Source organism: Xenopus tropicalis, chromosome 4 (assembly GCF_000004195.4).
Source record: "Xenopus tropicalis strain Nigerian chromosome 4, UCB_Xtro_10.0, whole genome shotgun sequence".
NCBI classification, from domain to species: domain Eukaryota; kingdom Metazoa; phylum Chordata; class Amphibia; order Anura; family Pipidae; genus Xenopus; species Xenopus tropicalis.
This window is the reverse complement of record NC_030680.2, coordinates 112,250,979-112,266,817: the sequence shown is the minus strand read 5'-3', so window position 1 is coordinate 112,266,817 and position 15,839 is coordinate 112,250,979. Positions and strand designations below refer to the sequence as shown.

General features: G+C 39.1%; 1 protein-coding gene across 1 annotated transcript; it reads left to right on the top strand.

The window, feature by feature from the left end:
• The first annotated feature begins 827 nt into the window (after positions 1–827).
• LOC100487926 lies at positions 828–15,520 on the top strand. The gene is made up of 8 exons (XM_018093639.2): positions 828–940; positions 5,495–5,635; positions 7,623–7,694; positions 8,266–8,490; positions 8,587–8,712; positions 8,812–8,904; positions 11,183–11,458; positions 14,560–15,520. Exons 2-8 carry the CDS (start codon positions 5,495–5,497, stop codon positions 14,920–14,922), a joined length of 1,296 nt encoding a protein of 431 aa, XP_017949128.2. The 5' UTR covers positions 828–940; the 3' UTR covers positions 14,923–15,520.
• Positions 15,521–15,839: the final 319 nt, after the last annotated feature.

Below are 15,839 nucleotides of genomic sequence, written 5' to 3'. Positions count from 1 at the left end.
ATTGCCATGTTTATGTTGCAGCTGGTTTTTTGTGTTACTATATTTGCCATATGAAAATAAACCTTATCTGCGCTCAAAACAGAGAAAAAAAAAAAAAAAATAGAAACACCTTATTAATACCAATATCAATATAAAGTGATTAGTTTTAGCAGCCCTCCTCCATACTAATCCTTAAGTGTTTAGAAATTGTTACAAAAAGAGTTGGCGCTTTAAGCGCCAACTCTTTTTATATTTGCCATATATTCATTGTGTTTTATTCTATTTGTTACAGTTTCACCTCTCATTTTCCACAATCACCCAGTAGTTCAACAGATTTAACCCTTGGTCTCTTTATTGGAGTGTGGGAAGGTTTAGCTGTATGTCAAGCTACACACTAGCTCAGAACAAACTCCCTCCCCCCCTTAGGAATGTGTGATGTGATCTGAGCCAATCAGCAGGAAGCTTTCTCATAGTCTTACAAACTGCGCATGTACCCCAGCCTTGGTGTAGGAGCGAAGCATTATGGGAACTTTCTTTACAGAGCTCAGCGTCGTTTTTTTTTCTGATCATCTGAACGGGAGATATATGGGGAGACTTAAGGGCACTATTGAGAGAACCGAAGGTATGCCTGCAGCTTGGGATTAACTCTTTACTAGCCTTTCCTTCTCCTTTAAATTTCACACAGTATGTCCTGCAGCATTTTTGCTAGTTTCAGTCAGAGTTGATATTCGATTAGAGCTGTGCAAACACAAGCACAGTAACGCACACAGACATTTATTTCCTGCACACACCCCTTCAGCTGCTCCAGTCTGACCCACAGCATGGAGTTAATTGGTGACTGCTTTAAAAAGGCTTTAAAGTTAATACAAATCGGAGCAGTCCCACAGTGGCCACCATACCCTTCCTGGTCAGCTTTTACTTTCACTTTCTGTTTCACTGCCTGAGTCGCTCTTCTCTGGAGGTATGTGTTTCTTCCCTAAATTACTTATAATTGTTTCTATTTAAAGCCCTAATCCTTCTCCCACATGATCTGTACTCACCCACACACACACACTCTCACACACACGTACACACACACACTCACACACACTCTCACATGCACACACACACGTACACTCTCACACACACGTACACTCACATGCACACTCTCAAGCACACTCACACACACTCTCACACAAACCCTCATACACTCTCACACTCTCTCACACACACACGCACACTCTCACATGCACACACACACACTCTCATATACTCTCATACACTCTCACATTCTCTCACACACACACATTCACACTCTCTCTCTCACACACACACACACTCTCATATACTCTCACACTCTCTCACACACACACACTCTTACATGCACACTCACATGCACACACACTCTCACACACACACATTCACACTCTCAAACACACACGCACACACACTCTCACACGCACACACACTCTCACACGCACACACACTCTCACACGCACACACTCTCATACACTCTCACACTCTCTCACACACAGGCACACACTCTCTCTCTCTTCACACACACACACTCTCATATACTCTCATACACTCTCACATTCTCTCACACTCACACACTCTTACACACACTCACACTCTCAAACACACTCACTCTCACAGACACACTCTCGCACACACACACTCGCACACACACTCACACACACACACACACTCACACTCTCATACACTCTCACACACTCTCACACTCACACACACTCGCACTTTCAAACACTCTCACATGCACATACATACACACTCTCATACACTCTCGCACACACACTCTCACACACTCACACTCTCAAACACACGCACACTCTCACACACGCTTTCACACACGCGCATACTCACATACACACTCTCACACACTCTCTCACGCACACTATCTCACATGCACACTCTCTCACACACACTCTCAAACACACGCACACTCTCACACACGCACTCTCACGCACGCGCTTTCACACACGCGCATACTCACATACACTCTCGCACACACACACTCTCGCACACTCTCACACATTCTCACACACGCACTCTCTCACATTCGCGTGCTTTCACATGCACACTCTCGCACGCACACTCTCGCACGCACACTCTCGCACGCACACACTCGCACACACACTCTCACACACATTCACGCTAGCGCACTCTCTCACACGCGCATGCTTTCACACACGCGCACATACTCACATACACGCACACACTCTCACACACACACACTAGTAGGCAAGGGACTAGCATGCCACCCCTAAAATGTTGCTGTGTGTGTGTGTCTGGGCCCGTTTGCAGCAGTGACTTTCGGCTTAGTTATAGTGATATGCAGGCTTGTCCGATACCCACAGGACCCACGGTTTAACCGGCGAGTTGGGCTGGTTCGTGTACCGGCTATCGGCTACCTCTTCCGGCTTCTCTATTTATAGACATCGTGACGTTGGGGCAGGTGGGCACATGAATAGAGGGGAGAAGCCAGTTCGGGTATTGTTAAGGTTGGGAGCAGGCAGGTTAGGGTTGGGTGCGGGTTGAGGTTTTCTTGACCCGCACATCACTACTTAGTTATGCTTTGCTTTTCATACAATCTTAGTAGTCAAGAGAGCAACAACCACCTTAGCTTATCCTTGTTGGATGGATTCTCAAGCAGCTGGGACCCTTGCCAGGGGTAACAGAACATATAGAAAGAATAATGCTGCGGCACTTCCATTTGCAAAGGTGAAATAGGTGAACTTTTATTCAGGTCAAAGACTTGGCAACGCTTCGGGCCTTCTCTTGTTCTTTTTTAAGCTTGAGAAAAGGCAAGAGAAGGCCCAAAACGCATCATTCTTGCTTTTCATACAATCATCATACAATGTATACAAAGTTACACAACATAGAAAAATCTTCACAGAACAGTATGAGCATGATATGCACACATTTTTTATGTAGAAATTCAGCATGTAAAAGGATATTTAAAATCCTAATGTTACATTACAGACATAGTAAAGGCTGGTTCATTTTAAAAACTTCAATTTTTGAAAAATGATACAGAAAGCAATTAAAAGATACATATTTGGGGTATATTACTTGAAAACAATATTTTGTTTTGCTGTGTTAGTCCAGGTACAACCTCCATAAACCCATCCAGTACCCTCTGCTGTATCTGCTCCCTGCCTAATTAAGCAAATTGCTTGGAGCAGCATTAGGCCTAAAGGCTGCCCAAGTTATCTCTTTAATTACTGACACCGCATGTTGAAAGGGTTGTTCACCTTTAAATTAACTTTTAGTATGATATAGAGGGCCTGATTCACTAAAGGGCGATAAAACGTGCGCTATTCTTATTGTGCGCTAAAATATTTACCGCCACTTAATTTTGGCGATTTTTCGCACGATTCACTATAAGCATACTCGCGCTTTTTTACGCGCGATATTGCAAGCGTTATTTAACTCGCGAAAGACTATTTCAATGCGGTATTTGCCGGTACATGCGCTAAATTACGCGAATAATCGCTGAATATGAATGGTAGCATAGAAATAGTGTATAAAAATTGTCGAAGCATATAAATGGTGTATATAAATATTAGCCACATATAAATAGTAGATGCTTATAAATAGTAGCCACTAGTGATGAGCAAATGTGTTCTGGTTTCTTTAGTGAAAAATTAGCAAATCTTTCGAAAGATCCACGAAACGGCAAAAATGTTGTGCGGGCAAAAAAATTGTTGCCCGTGACTATTATTTTTTGACACTTGTATCAATTTTTGGATGTGCAGTGAATTTTTGCGTGGCGAATTTTTTCATGCGTTTTGCCATTGGCGGATTGTTTTGCGAAACGCATGAAAAAATCAGCCGCGAAAAAATTCAACGCACGTCCAAAAATTCGCTGCGAATCCATGCCTGGCGAAACATTTCATCATTTGTAGCCAAATAGAAATAGTTGCGCAAATGAACGCACGCCATGTTAGCCATACACGTCAATACTTGCAGAAAATTACTGTATTAAAAATGAACATTTCGCTGCAAACTGGCGGCTGCGTCACTCTGGGGGAAACACAGACTTGAATAAATAACACTGTAAGTCCATATTTTATTGCAAAAACTCATTTACTGTACTTTTGTATAATTTTTCGCCTGCCTGTAGTAGGTGTTAATTTTCGTATAGCCGAATGCAATATTTAGCGCGCAAAAGTTATAGTGAATCATGCGATCGTATTCTTTTCAGCGCGGAAATTAACGCAAAACGGTAAAACTAGTGCGAGAAATACCCCATGCGAAAATGGCGATTTTTCGCACGCGATAATACTATGGTGAATCGCGCGCAAGTTATTTTGCGTTTTTTAACGCGAAAAAGCATGCAATAATTTTTATCGCCCTTTAGTGAATCAGGCCCAGAGGCTGCTATCCTGACACGATTTTCAATTGGTCTTCATGTTTTATTATTTGCAATTTTTGAATTATTTAGGTTTTTGTTCAGCAGAACTCAAGTTTGGAATTGAAGCAGCTATCTGGTTGCTAGGGTCCAATTTAACCTAGCAACCAGGCACTGCTTACAAATAGAAACAGAAAAATAAATAGAGGAGGGCCTAAATAGAAAGATAAGAGCAACTGTTTTGGGGCTGCCAGGGTCCCTTATCTGAAAGCTGGAAAGAGTCAGAAGAGTAATGCAAATAATTAAAAAACTATAAAAGATAAAAAATGAAGACCAATTAAAAACTTATAGTATAGGCCATTCTATAACGTACTAAATATTAACCTGAAGGTGAAACACTCTTTTAAATGGTCAGTGCAGCTCCCTATTAGGTGTATTCCATAGGGGGTGGCTAACCCATCCCTGTCTGCAAAACCATTTTAGAGGATATCGCTAAGGACTAAACACTATAAAAATGCATATAATACACTGTATAACAGAAAAGTACGTACTATGCACATACAAATAAAACCTCTTAAATCAGATACCAGCTCTGTGCTATAAAGTACTACAGTATATAGTACATACAGTGGCAGCTCTGGTAAAGATAAGTACTACAATAAGTACTACTATAAGTACTACAGTATATAGTACATACAGTGGCAGCGCTGGTAAAGATGTATTGTATGGCCTTAAGTCTATTTGTATATTATGACATAGAAGTGGCCTGAAAAGCAAAATATTGCACTTACCTGGTATTCCTTTCCACTTACCATTCATCCAAGTTCCACTCACTTGTTTGGGTAGGGGGGTTAAAGTTTTTGACTCCTGCTTCGAGGAGAAGAAAACCTATAGATAAGATAAAAGATGAACAGGAAAGCAATATGATGTACGAAGTATTATTGAACATGGATCTACTGTAGGTCACAGAACTATATTGGGATAACTTTCTTGAATATCCATAAAGGCTCTTTCTCACCTTTTTATGCTTTCTCCAGTAACTATTGTGCCTGTAACTTAGAAGAATAAAATGTGAAAGCTTACTTTTTCAAATTGTTGTCCTTGGTTTATATTATAATGATACCTAATACAATAACTCTTACATGGCTGATTATTTTTTAGATGCATCTGGCATGGATTGTATTGCTGCTATCTTTATATCTGTCTGGTGTAACCGCTGATGGCCAGGATAATGAATGGGTTGACCCCTCTGACATGTTGTTTTATGACGCGGCTACAAAGAAAATGAGAATTCCCAAAAAGGTATTTTTAAACATGTTCTATTTTTGAAGTGTTTTAGCTGTATTTCCTCATGTATTTGTCTTTAAAAGCAATACTATAATACACAGCCCTGTACAAATTTACAGTATAGAAAAGTGCACACAGGGAAAGCAAACATTTTAATAAACAGTTAATTAGTATAAATAAACAGATACAGGAAAATTCTACCTTCAGAATGAATACCAACAAATATTAAATTATTATATTAAAGGAGAAGGAAAGACATTTTGGCATTTTACTGCCAATAGATTAGCCACATTAGTGCCACCTAGAACAATATATTTATTCTGCAGAAAGCATTACCATACCTGAACAGCCTTAGAAGCTCCCTCCCTTTGTTTAAGATAGCAACTGCCATTTTAGCTTGGTCATTTTAGCTTCCATGCTGTAGCCATTGGTAGTTCAGAACATACATTCTTATGGGAGGGTGAATAAATTCTTCTGAATTGTTAAGGGAGGGGGAGAAAAAAAAGGGAGACGGAGAGCTGAGGAGACTCATGCCCCAAACCTGAAGGAGCCCTAAAGGAGAGGAAGTCCAATACCAAAGTACATGTTTACAAAAAAGAAGACAAGAAATCCTGTGTTTCTTTTGTAGAGAACTCAGTGCCACTTTAATGTGAGTGCTTATGGCTGTATTTACATAGACTTTTAAAAACCTGATAAAGCTTACTTAGTTTTTACCTTTACTTCTTCTTTAAGTATCACCAAACTAGAATACATATATAGTGCTCCCTCTGAGATCACCTGACCAGGAATAATGCAGCTCTAACTGTACCAGAAAGTAGTGTGGGAGTAAAAATTACAGCTCTGTCCATTCATTGTCTGATGTGATCAAGCATGTATGTGTGCCCTTGGTTTGTTTGTGTGCTCTGTGAATCATATGATCCCAGGGGTGGCCCTTAGTACTTCAAATGGCAATATTCTATTTAGGATTATCCAGTGGCATATACTACTAAAAAGTATATGTTTAAATATGAGCTGTTTATAAAATATATTTTTATTGAGACCTACATTGTTCAGGGGTATAGTTTTCCTTTAAAGGTGTTGTTCACCTTAAAATTAACTTCAAGTGTGATATAGAGATTGATATTATGAGTCAATTTGCAATTGGTCTTCACTTTTTATTTGAGTGTTTTTTTTACTTATTTAGCTTTTTGTTCAACTGTTTTCCAGTTTGGAATTTGAGCATCTATATGGTTGCTAGGGTCCAGTTTACCCTAGCAACCAGGCAGCGGTTTGAATGAGAGACTGGAATATGAATAGAGAGCCTGAATAGAAAGATAAGGAATAAAAAGTAGCAATAACAATACAACGGTAGCCTCATGGAGCAACAGATTTTGACTGCTGAGGTCAGTGACCCCCATTTGAAAGCTGTAAAGAGTCAAGAAGAAGAAGGCAAATTATTTTAAAACTATAAAAGATGAAAAAAAAATACAGACTAATTGAAAAGTTGGTAAATATAGGCCATGCTATAACATACTGAAAGTTAACTTTAAGGTGAACAACCCCTTTGAAAAGGTTAAGATTAGTAGTGCCTGTAGTGGAAAATTGTTACAATCTATTTTCCTTTTGAGAAGATAACAAAGTTCTGGGGATTATGTAGAAATATTAAGTAATTTTATTGGTGAATAATGAAAAGGGGAGTTGAATATGGAAAACAAGTTATGTGAATCAGGATCAGAGGAAAACTGAGGGAGGAGAGGCTATAACCTATTTATTGTATAAAGGTTTGTACAGTGCTGTTTCCAGACAGTTATTGCTATTTGTTCACTTACTGTATAATAATCAATAGCAGGTTTATGTTCTGAGAATTTCTCTGTGGGCCTTTATGATTTCTAGTAATTATTATGCCAAGTGACACATAAGGATTATGCTAAACATAGCATGTGTTGTAAAAAAAATCCTCAAATAATTTATTTTCCATTGCTGAGCAAATGTTAATAAACACCTTTTGGTTTATTTCCAATAGTTGATTGAGAGCAATACTATATTAAAACAACATTTTAAAGGAATCTTACATCATGCCAAGCAATTATCCCTGGTAAGTAAAACATTTTAAAGATAGAAATAGTCTATTATATCTTTACCAGTAAGGGACAGTCTTATCAGCATTTCAAATTTTTATCATGATTTGAGTTTTTTGCGGTAAAAATTTCAAGCAATAATTTTCAGTTATAAAAAATGGCTGGAAGCTGGTGAGTTTCTGTAGAGACTGTCTGTATGGGAGGTGTTTTTAAAATTCAAGCTACTATACAATTTGAGTCTTTCTAAATCAGTTATATAAATGGAGACTGAGTAGAATGTCTTTATATACAATTTTATGTGATTGAGTTTTTGAGTTTTAAATTCTTTCATAGATAAGCACACAATTTTGCCTTTCGATGCTTTGCACCTTGTAGCGGATCTTTTATCCTGTGCAGAGCTCAGACAGAGCTCCGGGCAGAAGTGCTTTGTGCATGAACACTAAGGGGTGTGCTTTTGCACCCCTTAATGCTCTTCCACTTTTGCCTGGGGATCTTATAAATGCACCCCACTCATCCTCTTCATCTTCAAAACAGACAATGACGTGCACATAATAGACAATAACCATGACTGCCATTTCTCATCTGCAGCCTAATAGTCATCAAGATGAAGAACAACATTATGATGCTGAAATCATCCTAACGAGGCAAATGATAACAGAGATGAATAAGATTATTAATGATGAAGACTGGAATCCAATGATGATTGAAACATTTTTGCAAAATATTGTTTTTCGAATGAAGTACCACGACAAGTATAATTGGGAGATGCGATTTAAGGATATCTTTTTCATGGATGTTGAAAATGCATTTATGGTGAGATAAGATGATATTTGGCGCTCATGTTATTGTATATCCATGCTTTATCCATGCTACTGTTTCATTTTGATGTTTTTTATTTCTGCCTGACAGGTTGTGCTCTTTATACTGACTGTGATTGGGCTTATAGACTTGTGGATACAAATGCCTTGGATAGGTCAGTTCACCTGTGTGCTCTTCCTCCTGGCCTATGTTTTGCAATGGTTTTTTGATTATGAGGTAAGTCATTACTGTACAAGAATATGAACAAAGGGGAACTGTAATTTTTATAATTATATATATTGGCATTTTACATATTCTGCTCTTTTCTTATGTTAGATTGTTTTTACTATAAAAAAGAAGGAATTGGAACAGCAAGATACCAAGAGTATTAATTTACTTTTCATTCTCACAATTGGGGCTTTGTTAATGGTGAGTTCTTAACCTCTTTTGTTTGTTTAATTATTTGATTGGTCTCTAAGAGAAGTAATATAGGTTATTTTTCTGTTGGGAAAGTGGATAGAGATTGATAGTTTTTAGGTGTGGGTGACATAATTGCGCAGGTGGATGAATGAATGATTGAATGTAAATTTAGGGCAGGACAAGTAACATATGAGCCCACGATTCCAGATGGGGAAGAGATGTCTAAAACAGGGACATGGTATCCCAGATAAGGCAAATAAGAAACATTAAAGAGGAACTATCACTAAAATGAAACTGTAAAACAGGTACGGGATCTGTTATCCAGAATGCCCGGAACCTGACTTTTTTCAGATAAGGGGTCATTCTGTAATATAGATCTCCATACCTTAAAGGGGATGTAAAGTCAAAATCTTAACTCAGTGTTTATATATAGTCCTAAGAAATGAAAGCACTATAACAAATGTTCTAAAAAAAAAATCAGATGGCAAACTGGTTAAAACAGTTCCTGAACTCTGTGCGGCTGCAGCTGAATGAGGAGTGGGCTTGTTTCACTTCCTGCCATGTTTCATTCCCTGTGCCTGACTTGCTCTTATCAGCAACTGACCAATGACGCTCCAGTAAACAAACTCCTGTGATTTTTTTTCCAAGCCTGGTACAGAGCAGCCCCCTGCTTTTTTCACATCAGGGTGACCACTGGCCCTGTAGGTTTCAAGGAGCTGTGATCAGAACTCATTTCAGGGCAATAGCATGAGATGCAAAATACAAAGGTTTCTAAGTAAAAATGGTAGAGCATTTTAATGGGTTTATATTGCAAATTTATTTCATTTGGTCGAAATAACCAACACAAGGATTATGATTTTGTGACTTTACATGCCCTTTATGTCTATTAAGAAATCATTTTTAACAGCCCATAAACCCAGTAGGGTTTTGGCTTCAATAAGGATCAAATCTATCTTATTTAGAATCAAGTTACAAGGTACTGTTATTACAGAGAAAAGGGAAATCATTTATAAAATTTTAGAATTATGTGTTAAAGTCTGTGGGAGCTTTATGGATAATGGGTTTATGGATAATGGATGCTATACCTATACAGGCACGGGACCTGTTATCCAGAATGCTCGGGACCTGGGGGTTTTCTGGATAAGGGATCTTTCTGTAATTTGGATCTGCATAACTTAAGTCTACTACAAATCATTTAAATATTGAATAAACCCAATAGGATTGTTTTGCCTCCAGTAAGGATTAATTATATCTTACTTGGGAAGTACAGGGCACTGTTTTATTTTTACATAGAAACAGTAAATAATTTTTAAAAATTAGAATTATTTGCTTATAATGGAGTCTATGGGAGACAGCTGTTCCGTAATAATTCAGAACTTTCTGGATAGCAGGTTTTCGGATAATGGATCCCATAAGCTTCATGTCATAGAATATGGAACTTTCTAAATATAATCAATTAAAAACCCTGTACCTTTTCTGAAATAATTAAGTTACTCTTCAGTATCCCCTCTACATGCAGCTTTGTGTCTGAGCCATTTATTTTAAAAAGACATTTAGCTGTAATATATTTTCTATACAAAGAGAGCACACACCAGTTGACAGAATCTGACAGATTGCTCAGAGAAGGACACTGAAGAGTGACTTAATTATTTCAGAAATGGTGCAGAATGTTTAATTAAATGTATAAAGTTTCTTATTTCCATGAGATGACCCTCATATTTAATTTTCATTTTCATGATAGTTCCTCCTGTGAAGAGGTTTACGTGTGGATATCATGAACACATTAAAACCACACTTGTGGTGACACTTGCAATATATAACGCTGTAGGGCTTATTTACTAATGCAAAGTCCATCTAAATGGAGCAGACTTTAGTGCTTAAAATGGTGGTTTTTCTATATGAGATTTTCGAAAGGAACAAAAGTTGTGCTGCTAATAATGTATAATTGTAATTTAAAATGTATTTATATTTTAAAATGGGATATTTTATGTAGTATATTTTTATAGAGACCTGCAATGTTGAGCAGTATAGTTTCTCTTAAAGTGAACATGTGGTATACCATTTCATAAATCAGACCTTGCATTATGGTGCACAAGCCTTTATCAATGTACAAATGAATTATAATTCATTCAATTATAAGACGAGAGAAGTGACCAATGTTTAATAATTTTATTCAATGTTTGACAGGAATTTCTTTTTACTCTTTGGTGTGTTTGAACACATTATACATAAAAATGCTTGTAATTTATAGGACATGCATGCCAATAATTTTCTGTGTTCCAAACAGTTATGTGTCCCCTGGTTTGTATGGTTTGTAAAAACACAAAGATTCCAACAGCACTTTCCAAGGGGTGGTGAAGGGAATGGCGCTGAACTGCACAGAAACGAAGAGCATATTCCGATGGGTGGCGAAGGGAACGGCGTTGAAGTGCCTGGTGATCCCACCGTTAGACTGGAGGAATCAATAACATGCCTATCTGTGGAGGAGACAAATATACAAACCTTTCACCAGTCTGATGTTCAAGAGGCTAAACCTAAAGCTACAAAGCACAGTGTCTCTAGTGTAAGTAAAGTTCTATATAAAACAGAAGGTTAGATGGAATCTGTCATAAAATACATTTATTCTACTGTCTTTGCGTATATTTACATTAGAAAAGTGTTGTATGTGTAATTAAGCATTATGTTTTGATTGATTTTCACTTTTGTATTCTATCTGTCTTCTGCTTGTCTATAGAATGGGAAACAAAGATTTGCCTTTGACAGTGAATGTAATTGGTGGCCTGTAGTCATCCTGAATAACATTACTAACACTTACATTTCTCCCTGCACTCAGTTTTTATGTAGATTCTGTATTACAAGTAGTTCAACTTCAGCTCTCTCAGCTACTTCCTAGTCTAGTGTGAAGCTCCGCCCCCTTTTCTTTGCTGAGCACTCCTTCTCTCTCCGACTGTGCAGAATGCCGATGGTTGAAGACGTGTATTCTATGCATGTCTGATTGATTTCCATTGGAAAAGAAACAGCAAGCATTCTGGCTGCAAGGAAGAAGTAGCTGAGAGTTGAGCTTCTTGTGAAACTGAGTGCAGGGAGAAAGCTATGTTATTCTGGGGGCTGTATAGAGTCATTTTAGGGATAGAAAAAAAAAAGTTTACTTATTCTTTAAGTCTAGTGATGAGCTAATTTTTTTGCCAGACATGGATTCGCAGCGAATTTCCGCATTTAGTCATTGGCGAATGGTTTTACGAAACTTCCAAGGAAATTCTCCAGGGAAAAATTTGTCATGTGTCAAAAAAAGTTGTGGTCACATCATTATTGGGCACGGTCACGTCATTACCCGCATCTTATTTTTGACACGACCGCGCCCATTTTTGATGTGAACACGACATTTTTTTGACGCACAATGAATTTTTCTTGTTGCTTTGCAAATTTTATGGCGAAGCAAAACGGGACAGATTCGCTCATCACTATTTAAGTCTACTAAAAGGCTTGGGGGCTGATTTACTAACCCATGAATTAGAATCCGAATGGGAAAAATTCTGATTGGAAAACGAACATTTTGCGACTTTTTTGTATTTTTTGCGATTTTTTTCGTCGCCGTTACGACTTTTTCGTAAATTGTCGCGACTTTTTTGTAGCCGTTACGACTTGCGCGAATTGCTGCAACTTTTTTGTAGCCGTTACGATTTGCTCGTATCTTGTCCCGACTTTTTCGGATTGAGCACTCGTAAACTGCGGGCAAAACTTTCAGACTTTGCATGATTTTGGAAGCCTCCCATAGGGCTCAATGGCACGCTGCAGCTCCAACCTGGCCCAAGGAAAGCCTCCCATAGGGCTCAATGGCACTCTGCAGCTCCAACCTGGCCCAAGGAAAGTCTCCCATAGGGCTCAATGGCACTCTGCAGCTCCAACCTGGCCCAAGGAAAGTCTCCCATAGGACTCAATGGCACTCTGCAGCTCCAACCCGGCCCAAGGAAAGTCTCCCATAGGGCTCAATGGCACTCTGCAGCTCCAACCCGGCCCAAGGAAAGTCTCCCATAGGGCTCAATGGCACTCTGCAGCTCCAACCCGGCCCAAGGAAAGTCTCCCATAGGGCTCAATGGCACTCTGCAGCTCCAACCTGGCCCAAGGAAAGTCTCCCATAGGGCTCAATGGCACTCTGCAGCTCCAACCCGGCCCAAGGAAAGTCTCCCATAGGGCTCAATGGCACTCTGCAGTTCCAACCTGGCCCAAGGAAAGTCTCCCATAGGGCTCAATGGCACTCTGCAGTTCCAACCCGGCCCAAGGAAAGCCTCCCATAGGGCTCAATGGCACTCTGCAGTTCCAACCCGGCCCAAGGAAAGCCTCCCATAGGGCTCAATGGCACTCTGCAGCTCCAACCTGGCCCAAGGAAAGTCTCCCATAGGGCTCAATGGCACTCTGCAGCTCCAACCCGGCCCAAGGAAAGTCTCCCATAGGGCTCAATGGCACTCTGCAGCTCCAACCCGGCCCAAGGAAAGTCTCCCATAGGGCTCAATGGCACTCTGCAGCTCCAACCTGGCCCAAGGAAAGTCACGATACTGAAGCTTGAATGAATCCGAAACTTTCGTACTCGGCGCGACGGCTACGAAAAAGTTGCGACAATTTGCGCAAATCGTAATGGCTACGAAAAAGTTGCGACAATTTAAAAAAAAATCGATCATTACGAAAAAAACGCATTCGGACGCTTTTCGGACGTTCGTGGATTAGTGTGCAGTATATCCCTACTTAACACTAGTTCACTGAATAGGGCTTTTACGGAAGATACTTTTTGTCTATTGTTTTAATTCGAAAATATTCATGTTTTTTGTTATTTCTTAAAGGTCAGAATCTAAAACTAAAGTCACATTTTCCTTCCTGTTTGTACACTTAAAATCAAAACAAATCAGCAGTCCACTGAGAAGCCCTTTGTATAATGAGCTGCTCCTTATCACAAAGTAAAAAGAATGTGCAACTGGAGGAAGGGAGGGGTTTGTTTATAAAGAGACTTCACAGTGTACTGGTAATTTGTTTTGATGTTACTTTCCGTTTTAGATTTTGCCCTTAGTAGGCAAAAATTAAAAAAAAACATACATATTTCACATATGTTTCTATGGTTTCATCACAAGCCATATTTATTGAACTAATGTTGAAAAAGGGGTATAGTTTAATGCAGTTATACTTTTCAGCCATTTCAATTTCAGTGTTTGCCATGATGAGAGCCTAATGAACAGAACTGAAATGTTAGCTAGAAATAAGTTGAACAGCAGTCAGCCTATTACAGGTATGGGATCCCTTATCCAGAAACCCGTTATCCAGAAAGTTCCGAATTATGGAAAAGCAATCACCCATAGACTCCATTATAAGAAAATAATTCTAATTTTTAAAAATGATTTCCTTTTTCTCTGTAATAATAAAACAGAACCTTGTACTTGATCCCAATTAAGATATAAATAATCCTTATTGGAGACAAAACAAGCCTATTGGGTTTATTCAATATTTAAATGATTTTTAGCAGACTTAAGTTATGGAGATCAAAATTACGGAAAGATCCCTTTTCCGGAAAACCCCCAGCATTCTGGATAACAGGTCCCATACCTGTACTCTGTAATCAAAGTGCATGTTAACAAATGTGTTTTATTTACATTGGACTTACCAACATATATTTTGCAGAACTCAGATCATAAAAATACAACATTATATTGCAAAGACACAAAATATGACAGAAAGCCACTAAAAGGAAAGAAAACAATATCCACACTGACTCCTAAAACTGAGGACGAAAGTCATTTTCCACCAGATGCATCTTTGCCAGCCAATACACAGGATAATATCTCATTCCAGGAACTGTTAGATGAAGGGGTCGATCAGTCTGTGCAGAACCGTGACAGGAGTCTTTTGGACAGTAATGAAAGTACAAGCTCAGGAACTCCTCAGAGTGAATCTCTTAGCTTTGTTCCTTTTCCAGAACCAGCTCAACGTGTAGAAGCCTCTCATTGTGATGATGGACCTTCTGTCAGCTTTGTGCTCCTCTGAAAAATATGTAGTTGTGACTGAGCCTGAAGAGACTTTATTGCCAGAAACACAAGACTTAAAATCTTCTCAGAACCCTGACAATGCTATCAGCATTAACCCAGAAGAATCATAGACACAGTAGGGAGATCACCAGTCACCTCCGTGGTCATTTTAGAAAATTGTGGCTGTGGCCAAGTCTGAAGATTGTTTAAATTCATGGTTAATGTCATTCAAAACATTTTAAGTTGGCTCCAAGAGCAATGTGCAGCATTTCTACACTCTTTTCCATGTATTGCTGGAATCTTTTGTGATCCAGATGACACGCAAAGACACAGACAGTAGATCACGCTTCTTCCCGGCTCAGTAATAGAAGTACAGCTGTGTTGGCAACACATGATTGTGAAAGTTAAACGCATTCCATGTGGCTTTAGAAAGATATTTTTATAATAATAGCATCTAGCAGAATAGTTACCTTTTCACTGTGAGTTCTCTAATAAGGACAAAATCCTTTTGAAATCCTTCAATAATGTTATAAATGTCTTTTGTACATTTAAAGGACCAGTAACACCATTTAGACACCCAAGCCCCAATCAATAAACTTACAGTTTTTACTTGAAATACACTGCTGCATGCTGGTTTGGTATAATGTATCACCAAAAAATCCAAACCGACGCTTTCTTGTGGAGTATACAGGGTGTTCGCCATCTTGCAGGGCCTGCAGGCTTCTTCTCCCCTATGTGCGCGCTGCTGACAGCTTCTTCCTGCTTTTGGTTTCAAAAATCCCGCCTCCGTGACGTCACGTCGCTTAGCAACCAGGGAAGCTACTCTGCAATCGGCTTCAGCTTTCCCCTCAGCAGCCATTCCAACAGTCTGCCTCTCCTCCCACCGGCCAGCAGCGTTTCTCTCCCTCCAGCAGCCATTCCAACAGTCTGCCTCTC